The sequence below is a fragment of the Lathamus discolor genome, chromosome 3 (genome assembly GCF_037157495.1).
Source record: "Lathamus discolor isolate bLatDis1 chromosome 3, bLatDis1.hap1, whole genome shotgun sequence".
Taxonomy (NCBI): domain Eukaryota; kingdom Metazoa; phylum Chordata; class Aves; order Psittaciformes; family Psittacidae; genus Lathamus; species Lathamus discolor.
The window spans coordinates 123,741,942-123,755,031 of record NC_088886.1 but is presented as its reverse complement, the minus strand read 5'-3'; the positions used below and the strand labels follow the sequence as shown (position 1 = coordinate 123,755,031).

Here is a 13,090-nt window from a genome sequence, read left to right as displayed (position 1 = left end):
TTTTAAAATGACATAAAGTAATAGAAACACCATCTTTCATGTCCAGTCAATCAGATCTAGTAGAGGAATTATTCCTCTGACTTTACCGTTATAAGATTGGCTGTTTGTTAACAATGGGAAGTGTCAGGAATGCTGAAAATAGTTTTATTCTCTCCAATATTTTTAGCTGTCTTTATGTTGGAGAGAATGAATATTAATCTGAGTTTATATAGCAAAGATATTTCTAGATGAGCATTATGCTAAGGCATTCCATGTTGACTCTCTTCAGTGATTTATTGTTAGAGGTAAAACTGAATGGGAAATGCAGAAAAAGTGCCATGTACACTTTGCTTCTTAGTGATTATTTCTATAAACGAATCTCTTGCAAGTTGCTGAGGGCTCAAAGGTTCTTTGAAGTCAACTGAATATATACCCCTCAAGTGTCCTTCTTCATCTTAAAGGATGGTTAGATCTACTCATGTAGCTTAGGCATATCTGGCAGTCATGGAAAAGGTGATTGCATTTTCTTGGCATGGATTTATTGAAGTTAATAAACATTGGCGCTAATGGATTTCTCTGTCAGTGAGTACTAACATGCTCTCCTCTGTTTACTAAGGGCTAGACAGGAACACCTGGAGATATCTAAAGGCTGAATGCCAAACAGCAAAATCATGCCAGCTGTGGGCATAAGAGATGAAAGAGGTGATGGAAAGCCTATACCAGCATATTCCTATTGCTCATCAACTGGGATGGAAGTACTATCTCACCTTGTCATGCACCACAGATGACACTGCAATGGATATGTTAACTGACCTGATGGGTACGCCTTCATCATTTAGCAGCCCCTGCTGTAGCTGGTATGTGCCTATGCTTCCTCTACTCTGCTCTTGTGAGACCTCACCTGGAGCATTGTGTGCAGTTCTGGTGTCCTCAACATAAAAAGGACATGGAACTGTTGGAACAAGTCCAGAGGAGGGCCACGAGGATGATCAGGGGACTGGAGCACCTCCCGTATGAAGACAGGCTGAGGAAGTTGGGGCTGTTCAGCCTGGAGAAGAGAAGGCTGTGTGGAGACCTCATAGCAGCCTTCCAGTATCTGAAGGGGGCTATAGGGATGCTGGTGAGGGACTCTTCATTAGGGACTGTAGTGATAGGACAAGGGGTAACAGGTTAAAACTTAAACAGGGGAAGTTTAAATTGGATATAAGGAGGAAATTCTTTCCTGCTAGGGTGGTGAGACACTGGAATGTGTTGCCCAGGGAGGTTGTGAGTGCTCCATCCCTGGCGGTGTTCAAGGCCAGGTTGGATGAAGCCTTATGTGGGATGGTTTAGTGTGAGGTGTCCCTGTCCATGGCAGGGGGGTTGGAACTAGATGATCTTGAGGTCCTTTCCAACCCATATTCTATGATTCCTCATAACCCACGTGTACCATTCCCATCTTGTAGCTGATGATTTTTTTCCGTTTGCTGGGCAGATATCCTCTCCAGAGAAGTAGATTTAAGAGAGCAAGCCCTGGAACTAGTGAAACTTCTGCTAGGTTTGGGCATTTTGCTTTGCTTAGGTACAGATGCAATTGGCTGCCGGTGAGTAATAAATGTAAACAAAGGCCAGCTTGATGGCTGATAGCTCACCACAGGAAGATACTGGAAATCTACAGAGGGTTTGTATCCTATAAGGATACAAGAAACTGCTTAGAAATAATTTAGGGAAACAGGAGGATTGGAGGCAAGTATAGCAGCATAAAGCATGAAGGTGGCTTAATTTGATTTCACTAAACCTCCTGCTGTTGTGTAGGACTCAAGCTCTCAGGCTGTGTCTGCAATCATTGAAAACACGTGGGGCTGGCTTTGCTCCTGGTGAAGCCAGCAAGGCTCTGGTGGGCCTGCACATGCAGTAAGAGCAATGTACGTTGTTGCCTGCTGCTTAGGCATGTGCTGTGCTGCTGCCCTGCACCATCAGCACTGCTTCGTAGCTTCTGGAAAACACCAGAGGTGTTTTCTGTGTGCCCATGGGAAAAATATTTCTGTGTTCAGGGTTGCTGTTTGCAGAAGTGAAGTAACCAGAATGTTTGCAGGTGTGTGATGCAGGACTTGGCTGTTGTGTGATGGGCACGACCCCATGCAAGATCCTAGGAGGAAGGAGACAGGCTGGGGGTAGAAGAGGAGGGTTAGAGCAAGTGCCTGATTCAGTATTCGATCATAGCCAGAAGATGCACTCCAGTTAAGCTACGGAGACAGGAGAGATAATTTCTGAGAGAAAGACATGTTGAGCATAGGATGTGGCACCTGGGAAAGGCTGAGTACCCCTGGTCCTGCTGATGTCAGGTGGATTGGATGCCACTCAGCTCCCACGGAAAAGTGGACCTTGTTGGGGGAGTTAGCATAAGGAGGAAGAGGCACAGATGAATTCTTCCTCCTATATGGGTATAATCTTTCTTCCCACTAAACTTGGAGGGGATTTGCCACGAATTCCAGTGTAAGTGTGACAAGATCCAGGTTGCCCTGGGCACAGAATGGCCAGGATAAAATGTATTATGCTACAAAGTGTTAGGGTCCCTAGAAACCCAAAAGCTGTACGCTTAGACCAATGTTTAAAAAAAGTCTGAAAAGGTCTCTGGTTTTGTGCCAGTTCCTCTGGAACCTGAATCAGAGAAAATCCACATGACTGCACATCCTGCTGGAGCTGGTGATTGCTACTTGCACTCACTGCATTAGCAAATTGATCCCCATGGTTGCTGAGGAAGGAGGCTGAAAAGAATGGATGGCACTGCAAGCTTGTTATGAAAATGCAGGGAACTAGAGATAATGAATCTTGGATGAGCCCCTGATCTGCCTGGCCCTTGGTATGGCAATGGAGGGAGTTGGTTGGGAAGGATCTGATTAACATCTTGGTGGAAATGATAGTCCCTAGAATGCAGAAGGCCATACTGTATTTTCCTGTGCTTACATCTGGGAGAGGTCACTGTTGCAGGGCTAAGATCTCTCTGGATTAGATCTGCAGGGTTTTCTAATCAGAACAGAAGTATTTTGGGGATTTACATGTCTTCTATCCTTGGCATCTTGCCCTGGTGAACTACCAATTACACAATTGCAATCTAACTTAAATTGTAGTTTAAAAATTGGCTATGTGTTGGGATATGGTGAGAATACCCTTTCTGTGATGGCAAAGATTTGAAACTGTGCAGTGTGTTATGTCTCCTGACACAGAAGCTAGCAAAGAATAAAACAATCAGACTGTTTACTGTGGGTGCATGGAAAAAAATGGAAAAGCTGAAATTAATGCCTTTGAGATTCTCCTCATCCTGTAGCCAGATTAATGAATGAAACCATTTGCCCTAGATGCACAAGAGATTAATGCAGCTTGATTCTCATTTTAAGGCCAGTGGATTTAAGATAAGGAAACTTTAAATATGTGCTCAAGGTGCCTGAGAAGTAGCACAGTCAGAACTGAGCCCCAGTGTTCTGCTGCCACATCCTGTAGCTGTGCCCCCTCCTTCACTGTGCAATAGGTCCTTCCTGGTGCTGGACATCCCTGTGGGCTGGCTGTAAGGAACAGAGACAGGATTCCTGCTTTCTCATTACCAGCTGCATCTCACTGAAGGAGAGGCCAGAAGTGATTAAAAGCAGTGATTTACTCAGGAGCTGTGTGGGACTCACCCCAAGGAAGGAGCTACTAGCCAAGCTGAGGCCTCAGTGCAGAAAGGAAAATACCAAGGCAGTATCTTTCCAGAGGCTTGAAGCGAGCATGAAGAGGAAGGCCATGCACCCAAAGGATGGCTGATACATTGGATAGGACTGTCTGACATTTCTCCAGACTCAAGGCTGCTGCAAGCTGTGGCGTCTTCAATAGCTGAGCTATTCCTCAGAGCCTGTGGCAGAATAAATCACTAGCTGTTTTTTTCTTTGCTGTGATAATATTAGAGGCAGGGCAGCTTAATGGATAGACAGTTGCGTTGCCATGCAAGAGGCTTCAGTGAAGTCTACCTTCATCAGGATGGTTTTTTTTGCTCATCTCTGAAATAGAGATACTGATATCTGCTCAGTGAAATGCCATGACACCTGCCACTGAAAGGCGCTATGTAAGATCCTGTTTCTGATACTACCATGGGGACAATGTTCCTGGGACACCAAGGAATCCTCAAGTGGTCTTCCAAAGTCCTGCCGCATCACATCCATCTTCCAGCTGCAGGGACCTCCCACCTCCTCACTCTATGAAGGGAATGACCCAGCCTCAGCTCCAGGAAAGTGGACTCGGTAAACCTTCAGATTTTTCTGTTTCCAGGCTTTCTGTTATTCACAGATTTTGAACAGTGAGCCTGAGTTATGCCTCAGCCAGGTAGCTATATTGGGTGTCTGAGGGACTAGCCAGCACACCTCATTTGTTAGGGGCATTAAAAAACCCATTCAGAATAGATCACTTATACCCTTGGGAGTCAAACAGCACTGACCGGTGTGTTAGAAACTGAGCTCACATTCCTTTACACACCTATCTTGGCTCTCCTTTTCTTGATTTGCTTTTTCAGAGTGCTCTCTCTGTTGCTGACTTTACGTACCTATGTGGACAGTAAAACTAGCTATTGTTTTAACTTGGGACTGTCTCTAAGAAGTGGGCAGCATTCCTAAAATGCTTTCAATTGCTATAAAGGGGAAAAAAGGGCCAAGCAGGAAGGGCAGAGCATAAAAACATCTCAGGGGCTGAACAAGTTCCTATGGGTTCAAATTGCCTGGGGCACCTGGATGTCCATTTTCTGTCTTGGACTTACTGAAACGAGTGCTACCAGTCAGCTGAGTCAGTGCACAGTACCATCAGTACTCCCATTCCCTCAAGGACAACTTAGAACTGGAGGGGTAATAGCTGGAAAGGAATTTGAGAGGTCACTTAGCCCATCTCCTTGCTGATAGCCTGAATAGTTAAATTATTCCTGATTTTCTATGCAATATATAGCTTTCATTGGTATTCACTTACTGTTAATCAGTGCTGCGTTTCAAAAGACCACAAGTCTTCTTCTGGAGCTGACTTCCAGTTTTTTTGCTGTGATTTTGTGATTCTCTCATCTTGACAGACCAGAAAGTAATTTAGGTTTGTGGTTATATTTTGTTTGTGCTGGGTTTTCTTCATTTCCTGCCTCAGCTGATCAGCCCTATCTTTCCGTGTGTTTTGCTTGAATGTTCCGTCCAATGAAGAGAAAAATCTTAATTTTTTCATACTGTGACTGCCTCTTAAAAAGTTGTTTGGAAATAAAATCCCTTCCCAATGTGTTTGGTTTGTTTGTTTCCTTTTTCCCCCTAATCTTCCAACAGAAGTTACAAGCATTGCCAAGTAAAGCTTTTTATTCTTCCCAACAACTATTCTGCCTCCAGCTTTTCTTCTCTATTGCGTTGTCTGGCCTGCAGCGCTAATACTTCTTTCCTGCTTGTTTTTCACAGTGCTTGTCCAGAGTCTCATACTGCTAGCTTTGCCATGATGTGCTTTGTACTTATCTATGGTACATCTTCTTATAATATGACTAATGCTCCCTGGATCCTGGCTGTACATTCTACATTCTGGATTTAAATCCTTCTTTCCGTTTATCTTTGCTTGAATATATCTTTTGTGAATAGCCTGCTCTTTTGTAGCATAATTACAGTTTTGCTTCAATCCTTCTTTTACACACCACTTACAGTTTACCATCATCTTTTTATGAGTTGTTTGTGCTGTTCTTCCTTTTGCTTCAGGCCGTTCATCCCTTGCTGCTCTATCAAATGACTCAACACCTGTAGGAATTTATTCCTCATTTCATTTTGGAATTTGATCTGAGATTGGCTTAGGCTGCTCACTGTTGCACATGTAAGTGGCTGTTGCTGTGTGTTTCTCTTCCCTGTAAAGTTCAGATGTCTCTCAGTATTTCCCTAGTACATCTTTCTAGTCCTCCTGCCCAGTTCCCCTGTGTCAATCTTTGTTCAGCTAATAGCAGAGCTCATCAGGAACTGCATAGCTGTTTGGAGTAACACTGTAATTTTGTGTGTTGAGGTGATGAGGAGAGATATGGAGCCACAAAGCACTTGGGACTGGAATTCCAGTGCAATGAAGAAAGGAAGGATGCAGGGGGCATTGTGGCCATGATGTGCGGTGATGGAGACCTCATTTTGCCTTACTGCTGAAGACACAGAATTTCACTGTGGGCTATTTCAGTGCCTTCAGAAAATATCCGGGGTTTTTCCCTGCAGAGGAGATGCCTCTCCAAAGAGAGTCACAGCTGTTTAGAGGAAGTTATGGGGGAAAGCAGAAAGGAATAATCAACAGAAGTGCGGAAGAAAAGACGCTGATCCTCCTTCAGGCAGCTCAAGGATTTGAGGTGAAAAAGGGTCTATAATAATGTCATATTGATGTTAAATTTGCATGCCTGAACATGCGAAGAACCAGGAACCGAACCTAGTCTGTCAAAAGGTGGTGAAACCTTGTGTCTTCTCACAACCTTAACTACTAAGAGACACGTACAGTTAAGGCTAGCTGTGTGGCTGGTGTACGGCGTCAAAAGTTTGGATTTATGGCCAGTGTGTGCAGTCTCAGGTCCCGTCCCTGTTCTCATTTAGAAGCGGTAATTTTGTTGAAAGATAGTGTAGCTGCAGCACAAAGCGATTTATCATGAATGTCCATGAAACCTGCCATGCAACCTTAGAGGCTGTATTCAAGGAGAAAGGCAGATTCCCTATGACAGTTGGGAGCTGAGCAGAGATGACTTCAGATCACAAATAAATGAAAGTTTAACTATTTTACTGGTGACCAAAGGACTGCTGTTGTGAAGTGAAACATTAACAGCAGGGTGAGTGCGAGCAGGATTGCTCAATGAAGTTCATCTTCAGGTACAACAGAAATGTGGTTGTCCAATGTGCAGGAAACAGCAGGCATGGCAGAGGGGGACAGCATGCTGCAGGCTGCAAAGGAAGCCCAAGCTGGTGAGAGAATGTTTTATAGATTTCTTCTTGCTAGTCATAGAAGAAACTGTAGGCAAAAAAGGCACCAGAAGTGACAAGATGTTTCTCTGGCTGTTATAGATTGACTAGTTATCAGATGACAGGCTCTTAAGTATAGGTTAGCTACTGATATTATTAGTGCTATTAATCTAAATACCTTTACAAGTTTGAGTCTGTAAGAGCTGGTGAATAGAGCAGATACACAGGTCTAAAGACTTCCAGCATATTTTCCTGGTTGTTCAAGTGATTTAATACATCTTTTCCTTAAATTACTTTGAAGTTTGAGAGCAGTCTCCAGGCAATGGAAACCAGTCTTGTTCAGTTTAAATCAGTTAAGCCATGCTCTTTCCTGTAAAAGAATTGGAGAAAATAAGCCAGAAGATACCTGGAGAGGTTATCTTGTCCATCCAGGGCCAGGTCATTAAGCCCAAAGTGATGCTGGCACACATTCATCTAGATTCTTGTAGCCTTATCTTGGAAAGAAAGAAAGAGGACAGAAATACAGATATGGTAAAAGGGCTATAAAAGTATGTCCAATTTATATGAATTCAGGCTAAGTCTCATTATTAAGATACCAGTGTGGCTGAGCTGAAAATCAAGAAGGGAATTGTGTGACAAGATGAATGCAGATGAAAATGAAGAGATCAGTTGAGTATAAACAGATTAATGTGCACAGCACTGCAGCAGGAAGCAGTGAGAATCTGAGGATTGTAAATGCAAAGGGAAAATGCAGATTGTCTTCCTGTGGATTTGGGAACCAGAAAAAATTAAATGATGAACTGAAAGTTATAGAAAAATATATTCAAGAGAACTTCTGGCTATGCAAGGCATCTGGTAGCTGAATATTAAATTTAAGCATGAATCATCCTGCAGATTCCTCACTTGCATAATGAATAACTCAGAAAAGCAGAAATTTCACAGAAACCAGTCCTTGCTTTCGTGCTTACCAGTTAAAGTTATTTATCATGTGATTTTCATAGAAATTCAGGAGGGCACCTCATCCATCTGCCTGCTTTTGAGCACGATATTTAGCTAGTCTCTAATAAATTCTTGTATAACAGGCATCAGGGATTGCCTGGACCCTACAGCCCCAGCCACACCATCTCTGTTCCAGTGCTGACCTATTCTTGCAGAAAGGGAATTTGGCCAAAAGCAGCCCCAAATATTTTGTGAAGATAAAATCAGTTATTTTTCTCATCCTTGATGAAAATGGAGAACAGTTGGTCTCTGTGGCTGCTTTTCCTGGTAATGGGGTAGAATTCGGTATTCTTCTTCCCTGAATTTCATCTTTTTCGTTCCAGAGCCACAAAGTGGTTTCTCCTATTTAGCAATGTCATTTTGAATTCATGCCCTGTTGTTGTGGTTTAAGCCCAGCTGATAACTCAGAACCATGCAGCCATTAGCTCACTCTCCCCTTCTCCCCCACTATAGGTGGGATGGGGAGGAGAATTGAAAGAATGTTAAATCCCACTGGTTGAGATAAGAACAGCCCAATAACTAAAGTATAATATAAAACTGCTACTACTAATAATAGTAATGATGAGGGAAATAACAAGAAGGGAGTATAAAAATAAAAAGGGAAAGGAAAAAAAACAATGAACACAAGTGATGCACAATACAATTGCTCACCATCCACAGACTGATGCCCAGCCTGACCCAAGCAGTGACTCGGGCCTTTCAAGTGACTCCCCGCAATTTATATACTGGGCATGACATGCTGTGATATGGAACACCCCTTTGGCTAGTTTGGGTCAGGTGTCCTGTCTCTGCTTCCTCTTGGCTTCCTGTGCCCCTCCTCACTGGCAGAGCATGAGAGGCTGAAACCCAGGACACCTGTTCTCCTTCAGGCTTCTCCATCCTGGTTTTGGACACAAACATGAACTGCATGTTGGCTGTTATTATGGAACAGCTGAGGACCTATGTGTTTCATACCCTCTAATCTGGTAGAAAATTATTGATGGCTTCTCTGAGAGGGATTTCCCAGTTGAAAGTTTGAAGGGTGTTTCAACTGGACCTGCTTTTCCTTGTGAGACATTAGAAGCACTACAGTTACAATATATCACATCTGCTTTAGCTGTTACGCCATTCACACTATTGCCAAAGAATAAAACAGTCTGGTTTGAGAGCATCTTTTCCAATCCAAAATGGCTGTTTTGTAATCCTTATTCTCCTTTTGATGTTTAGAAGGGATTAGCTGATCAAGGATCTCTCAGGCTATGGAGGAACACACCTAGGTTGTCCTAACCTGACATTTTAAAGGCAGTGGTAATGCTTGTCCTGCTTTTGCTCTTCACAAGGGAAGTAGTTCAATACTACATTCAGCCCTTGAAGGTGAACTTCATCAGGCTCTAGTGATTTGACCACATTTAAGGTGCCCAAATATTCTTCAAGCAGTTTTTGTCTCATTTTACCCATATTCCTACAGGTTCATTTTAATGGTGTAATGTATTTTGTTGCAATTTAGGTTTTTTTAGTCAAGTCAAACAAAAAGGTCACTTTCCTGGTTTCTCTGGATGAGTTTTTGTTTTTGTTTTCTAGTTTAAATAACAGATTTTCATTTTCCTTCCTCTTTCTCCGATATTGGCAGCATTTCTAACGCCTTTTCTTATTGCCTTTTGTGTCCCGCTGCTAGCTGTAATTCATTTTGTGCCCTGGCTTTGCAACCTCTATTGCTCCATGCTTGATCTGTTTGTTTATACCTATCATCAGAAATGTCACCTTATTTCCATTTGTGGAACAATTCCTTCCTGGTTTTCAGTTCAGCCACACAGGTCTCTTTCTATTGAAGGAGATAGGAGGAAACCTAGAAGGAGATTCAAATTAATTCACAATGAACCTATCTGAGGTGCTTGCAAATTTATTCTTAACTTGTTCTTGTTGTTTGCTATGAGTTACAACTTATTACCAGGCATCTGAATTCTTTTTCTCCCTTTCTGTCTAAGATGACCTTCTGCAAGCTAATAGCCTAAATGGCTGTGCAGTGTATTTGACATGTAATGTGTTAATCCCACTGACTGATACGTTTGTTTTCATGCTAGTATTAAATAAAAGATATCATTCAGCTTGTGTGACACATGGGGTTGTATACACACACAAGAAATACAGCTGCAGGATGCTGCAAATATTAAGGCACCACACTGCAGCAGTGTGGAAACCCTGTGCAAGGAATGGTGAAACTTTTTCTGGCTTCTTTTTGTGTTACTCCTGTAATAACTTTGCTACTGTGTTTGCTCTCCTTGCCTGTGCAAGGCAGGATACAGCATGTTTCTTCCAGGAATTGTCTAGAGATAGCTGGGGTAGTAAGAGATACCACCAGAAGGCTCAGAAATATTCCTGCTGCCTCTAGCAAAGTGTCAGACTTGCAGGACACGAGAGTATGTGTTAACCTGGTGTGTAGGAGGCAGGACTAAGAAGTCCTCTTCTTTGTACTGCCTGCAATATTGAGTATGCTTTTGAGTCTCTTTGCCCTGTGAAATGGGCTTAACAAACGCTAGCTCCCTGGAGGCTGTTTGTGGCACCTGAGAAGTGACCTAGGTGAAAAGCAGGGCTGTGCAGGTGTGCAGATCGCTGGGAAGGCTGAAGATGAGGAGCTGGTCTGGGGCAGTGTGGACAAGGTACCAGACTGTTGCTTTGCCGCTGCTGTAGAATGAAGAAGGAATAATTAGACCTTCCCGACCTCATCTGAACTTTGGGTTTCATGTCTAGCTGCCCAGCTGGTCCCATGCTTAGCTGTACAGTTAGCAGGAGTGAAACAAGATCCTCAGGAATTTTCAGAGGAAGCAATGCCAGAGTACATGAGGGAATGTGGAGAATAATTATGCTTCCTCTATGCACTCTGTCATATCTAAGTGTTTGCCATGTCTTGTTAGCAATAACTGAAGTCAGATTAAGGATCTGTGGTGTCAGCAAAGGCCTCTTTTCTGGTTTGCCAACTGCAAACCTGGTTCCTGTGGTACCCAAGCCCTAGCAGCAACTCAGTACTGAAGCTGGGGATGAGTTTATGGAGACTCCTTGTACTTTTCCCAACAAGAGAAGGGAGAAATATATAGGAAAATTCTTTGAACATTTGCCTTTTAAAGAAGCCAAATGTGGGAATGAGGGGAAGGAAAAAATCTTCATGCACTGCACTAAGAGTGCTGCAGAACCACAGCCACTAAGGATCATTTATGGGAAGGTTGAGAATTTTGCTCTGTAATTGTAAATTGCAGCTGGCACTGAAAGAATACTGATGAAGAGCTCCTCTATTTCCATGGGAAGAGCATGGAAGGAGGGACAACAGTGTGCTTGCAGGCAGCTGAGTCCATAGAGCTGCAGGGGGAATCCAGGGTCTCCCAGCACAGCACAGGATGCACTTGCCACATAAGGAGTGCTGAGATGGCCTTTTGTATAGCAGGGTGCTGCCTGTGCCCTCCAGGTTAAACTGTCCCATCAGAAAAGGCAAGATAATTCCAGGGAATTGATGCAGGAATGAACCCTGGGATAGCAAAGAAATGATTTAACACAGTGCACGTGTCCATGACATCCAGTGTCTGAGGGCTTGGCCTGATGAGCATTTAAGTTGTTATGACCTGGGTAGAATGTGTGGCTTTTCAGTAGAATGAAATCCCCTGTAGAATAAGCCTGTCATTACTGTGTTAGGAGGGAGAAGCGTGCTCTGCTCCTAAATCCGCAGGCGGTAGGTGTATCTGGGGCCTGGGATTTTTATTCAGCTCACATCTGTTCAGTGTACAGTGCTGTGCTGGGCTGGTGCACGTATGATAGCTGGGGGCATGCCAAATAAAAGGGCTGACAGCCCCAACCTGTGAATGGTTTCGGCTGTGTTCTCTGACTCTTCTTGAACTCTGGAGTTGCCTTTCGTGTTAGCATCTCCCTCCTTTTTCTGTCCTGGCTGCACAAATGTGCTCAATTAGGGTTAACTCAAACTGAATCAAACTTCATGCCTGAGGTTGGAAATCTTCCCAGTCAACTCACCACAGCCACATAGCATGGTGGGAGACAAGGCGAGAGGGGAGATGAATGCTTTTCAGAGAAACGAATCCAAGGAAACTTTGTTCACTTTTATTTCTGCAGGAGATGATCCCCCCAAAGGAGATTTCCCTGTTCAGAAGAAATCCCCGGTGAGTGTTACAGCTGGTTTCCTTTGCTTTCTGCTCAGCTTGCTCTAAACACTGCAAGATCTCTCTGTTCTTTCCTCTGTTGTGCTCTGGCTAGAGACAAACACCCTTTCTTGCAGAGGGTTGAAATAAGCATTAGCAACTCGAGGCAAAATCCCTCCACTAACCTGATTAAGTTTAGAAAGTGCAGCTTAAAGGGAAAGACAAACTGTCTGAATGTTTGGGAAAAAGGGTAAGGCTATTGATTGCTGCCTTTTTCCCTGAACACTACTTTCGTTGTGGGAAAGGATGTACTTCTCTGAGGTGGAGGGGGATGTTGGATGTGGGAGGGAGGGAGCTGATCTGTGCATTTGCTTCTCTTGATGAAACCCACCAGGGAAGGGTACCAAGATGCTGCAAAGCAGAAGAAAGGACAGGGGCTGAGGACAGGCCACTGATGTATGTTACAGAGCCCAGCTGTAGTTCCAGAGCCTCAGGTTTACATCTTTGGCTCTGATTTATTCGTACAATATTCAGGTGAATATTTAGTTGCCAAAGCAGCTTTGATGTTTGTGCAGGTGTTCAGGCTAATTTTGGTTGTGTGCTTGACCCCTAAAAACTGTACACTGTATTGACTTCAGGGAGAGCAGGGATTGTATTGCACCTGCTTTGACTTGCAGGACAGTATGGTAATACTTGTTCTTAAAGCTTACAGTCATGTCCTTAGTAAGCCAACTATTTGACTCCCAATTCTAAGTACTGTGCAGATATTAACTATTAAATATCCAGAGCTCCTGGGAAATACTAATCTTTGTCCCATTTTGCAGCTAGTCAGCAAGGAGAGGTGAAAACAAACGTGTCCTGTAGCTGGCAATTTAAATGACCTTTCTTTTTCCCAAAGACACAGACTATCAACTTCCACAGTATCTTTAAGAGCTCCATAATCCTGCAGATCCGCACATCCCAGGCTTACAGTGGTAGCTAAGCAGAGCAGACTATCTGTGCGCTCATGAATCCAGGCTTAGCCTCTTTGCTTTTGCTGGGGCCCTCTGCTGAGCAAGGTCC

At 43.6% G+C, this 13,090-nt stretch overlaps 1 protein-coding gene and 1 long non-coding RNA gene across 4 annotated transcripts in view; one reads left to right on the top strand and one right to left on the bottom strand.

Moving 5' to 3' along the window:
- Positions 1-6,681: 6,681 nt before the first annotated feature.
- On the bottom strand, positions 6,682-8,594 carry LOC136010369 (uncharacterized). Its single transcript, XR_010610853.1, has 3 exons — positions 8,562-8,594; positions 7,318-7,405; positions 6,682-6,893 (listed from the first exon to the last, which is right to left on the bottom strand). It is a non-coding gene; the product is annotated as an uncharacterized LOC136010369 (long non-coding RNA).
- Positions 6,832-13,090, top strand: part of SLC15A2 (solute carrier family 15 member 2) — a 43,918-nt gene continuing 37,659 nt past the window's right edge. For 2 of the 3 annotated variants that reach the window (XM_065671451.1, XM_065671452.1), the window contains exons 1-2: positions 6,832-6,914; positions 12,003-12,049. In XM_065671451.1, the coding sequence (XP_065527523.1) occupies positions 6,833-6,914; positions 12,003-12,049 (129 nt within the window). In that variant the 5' untranslated portion in view covers position 6,832. Of the gene's footprint in view, positions 6,915-11,917; positions 12,050-13,090 lie in introns of those variants that run through there. The other variant, XM_065671450.1, reaches the window with a different exon arrangement.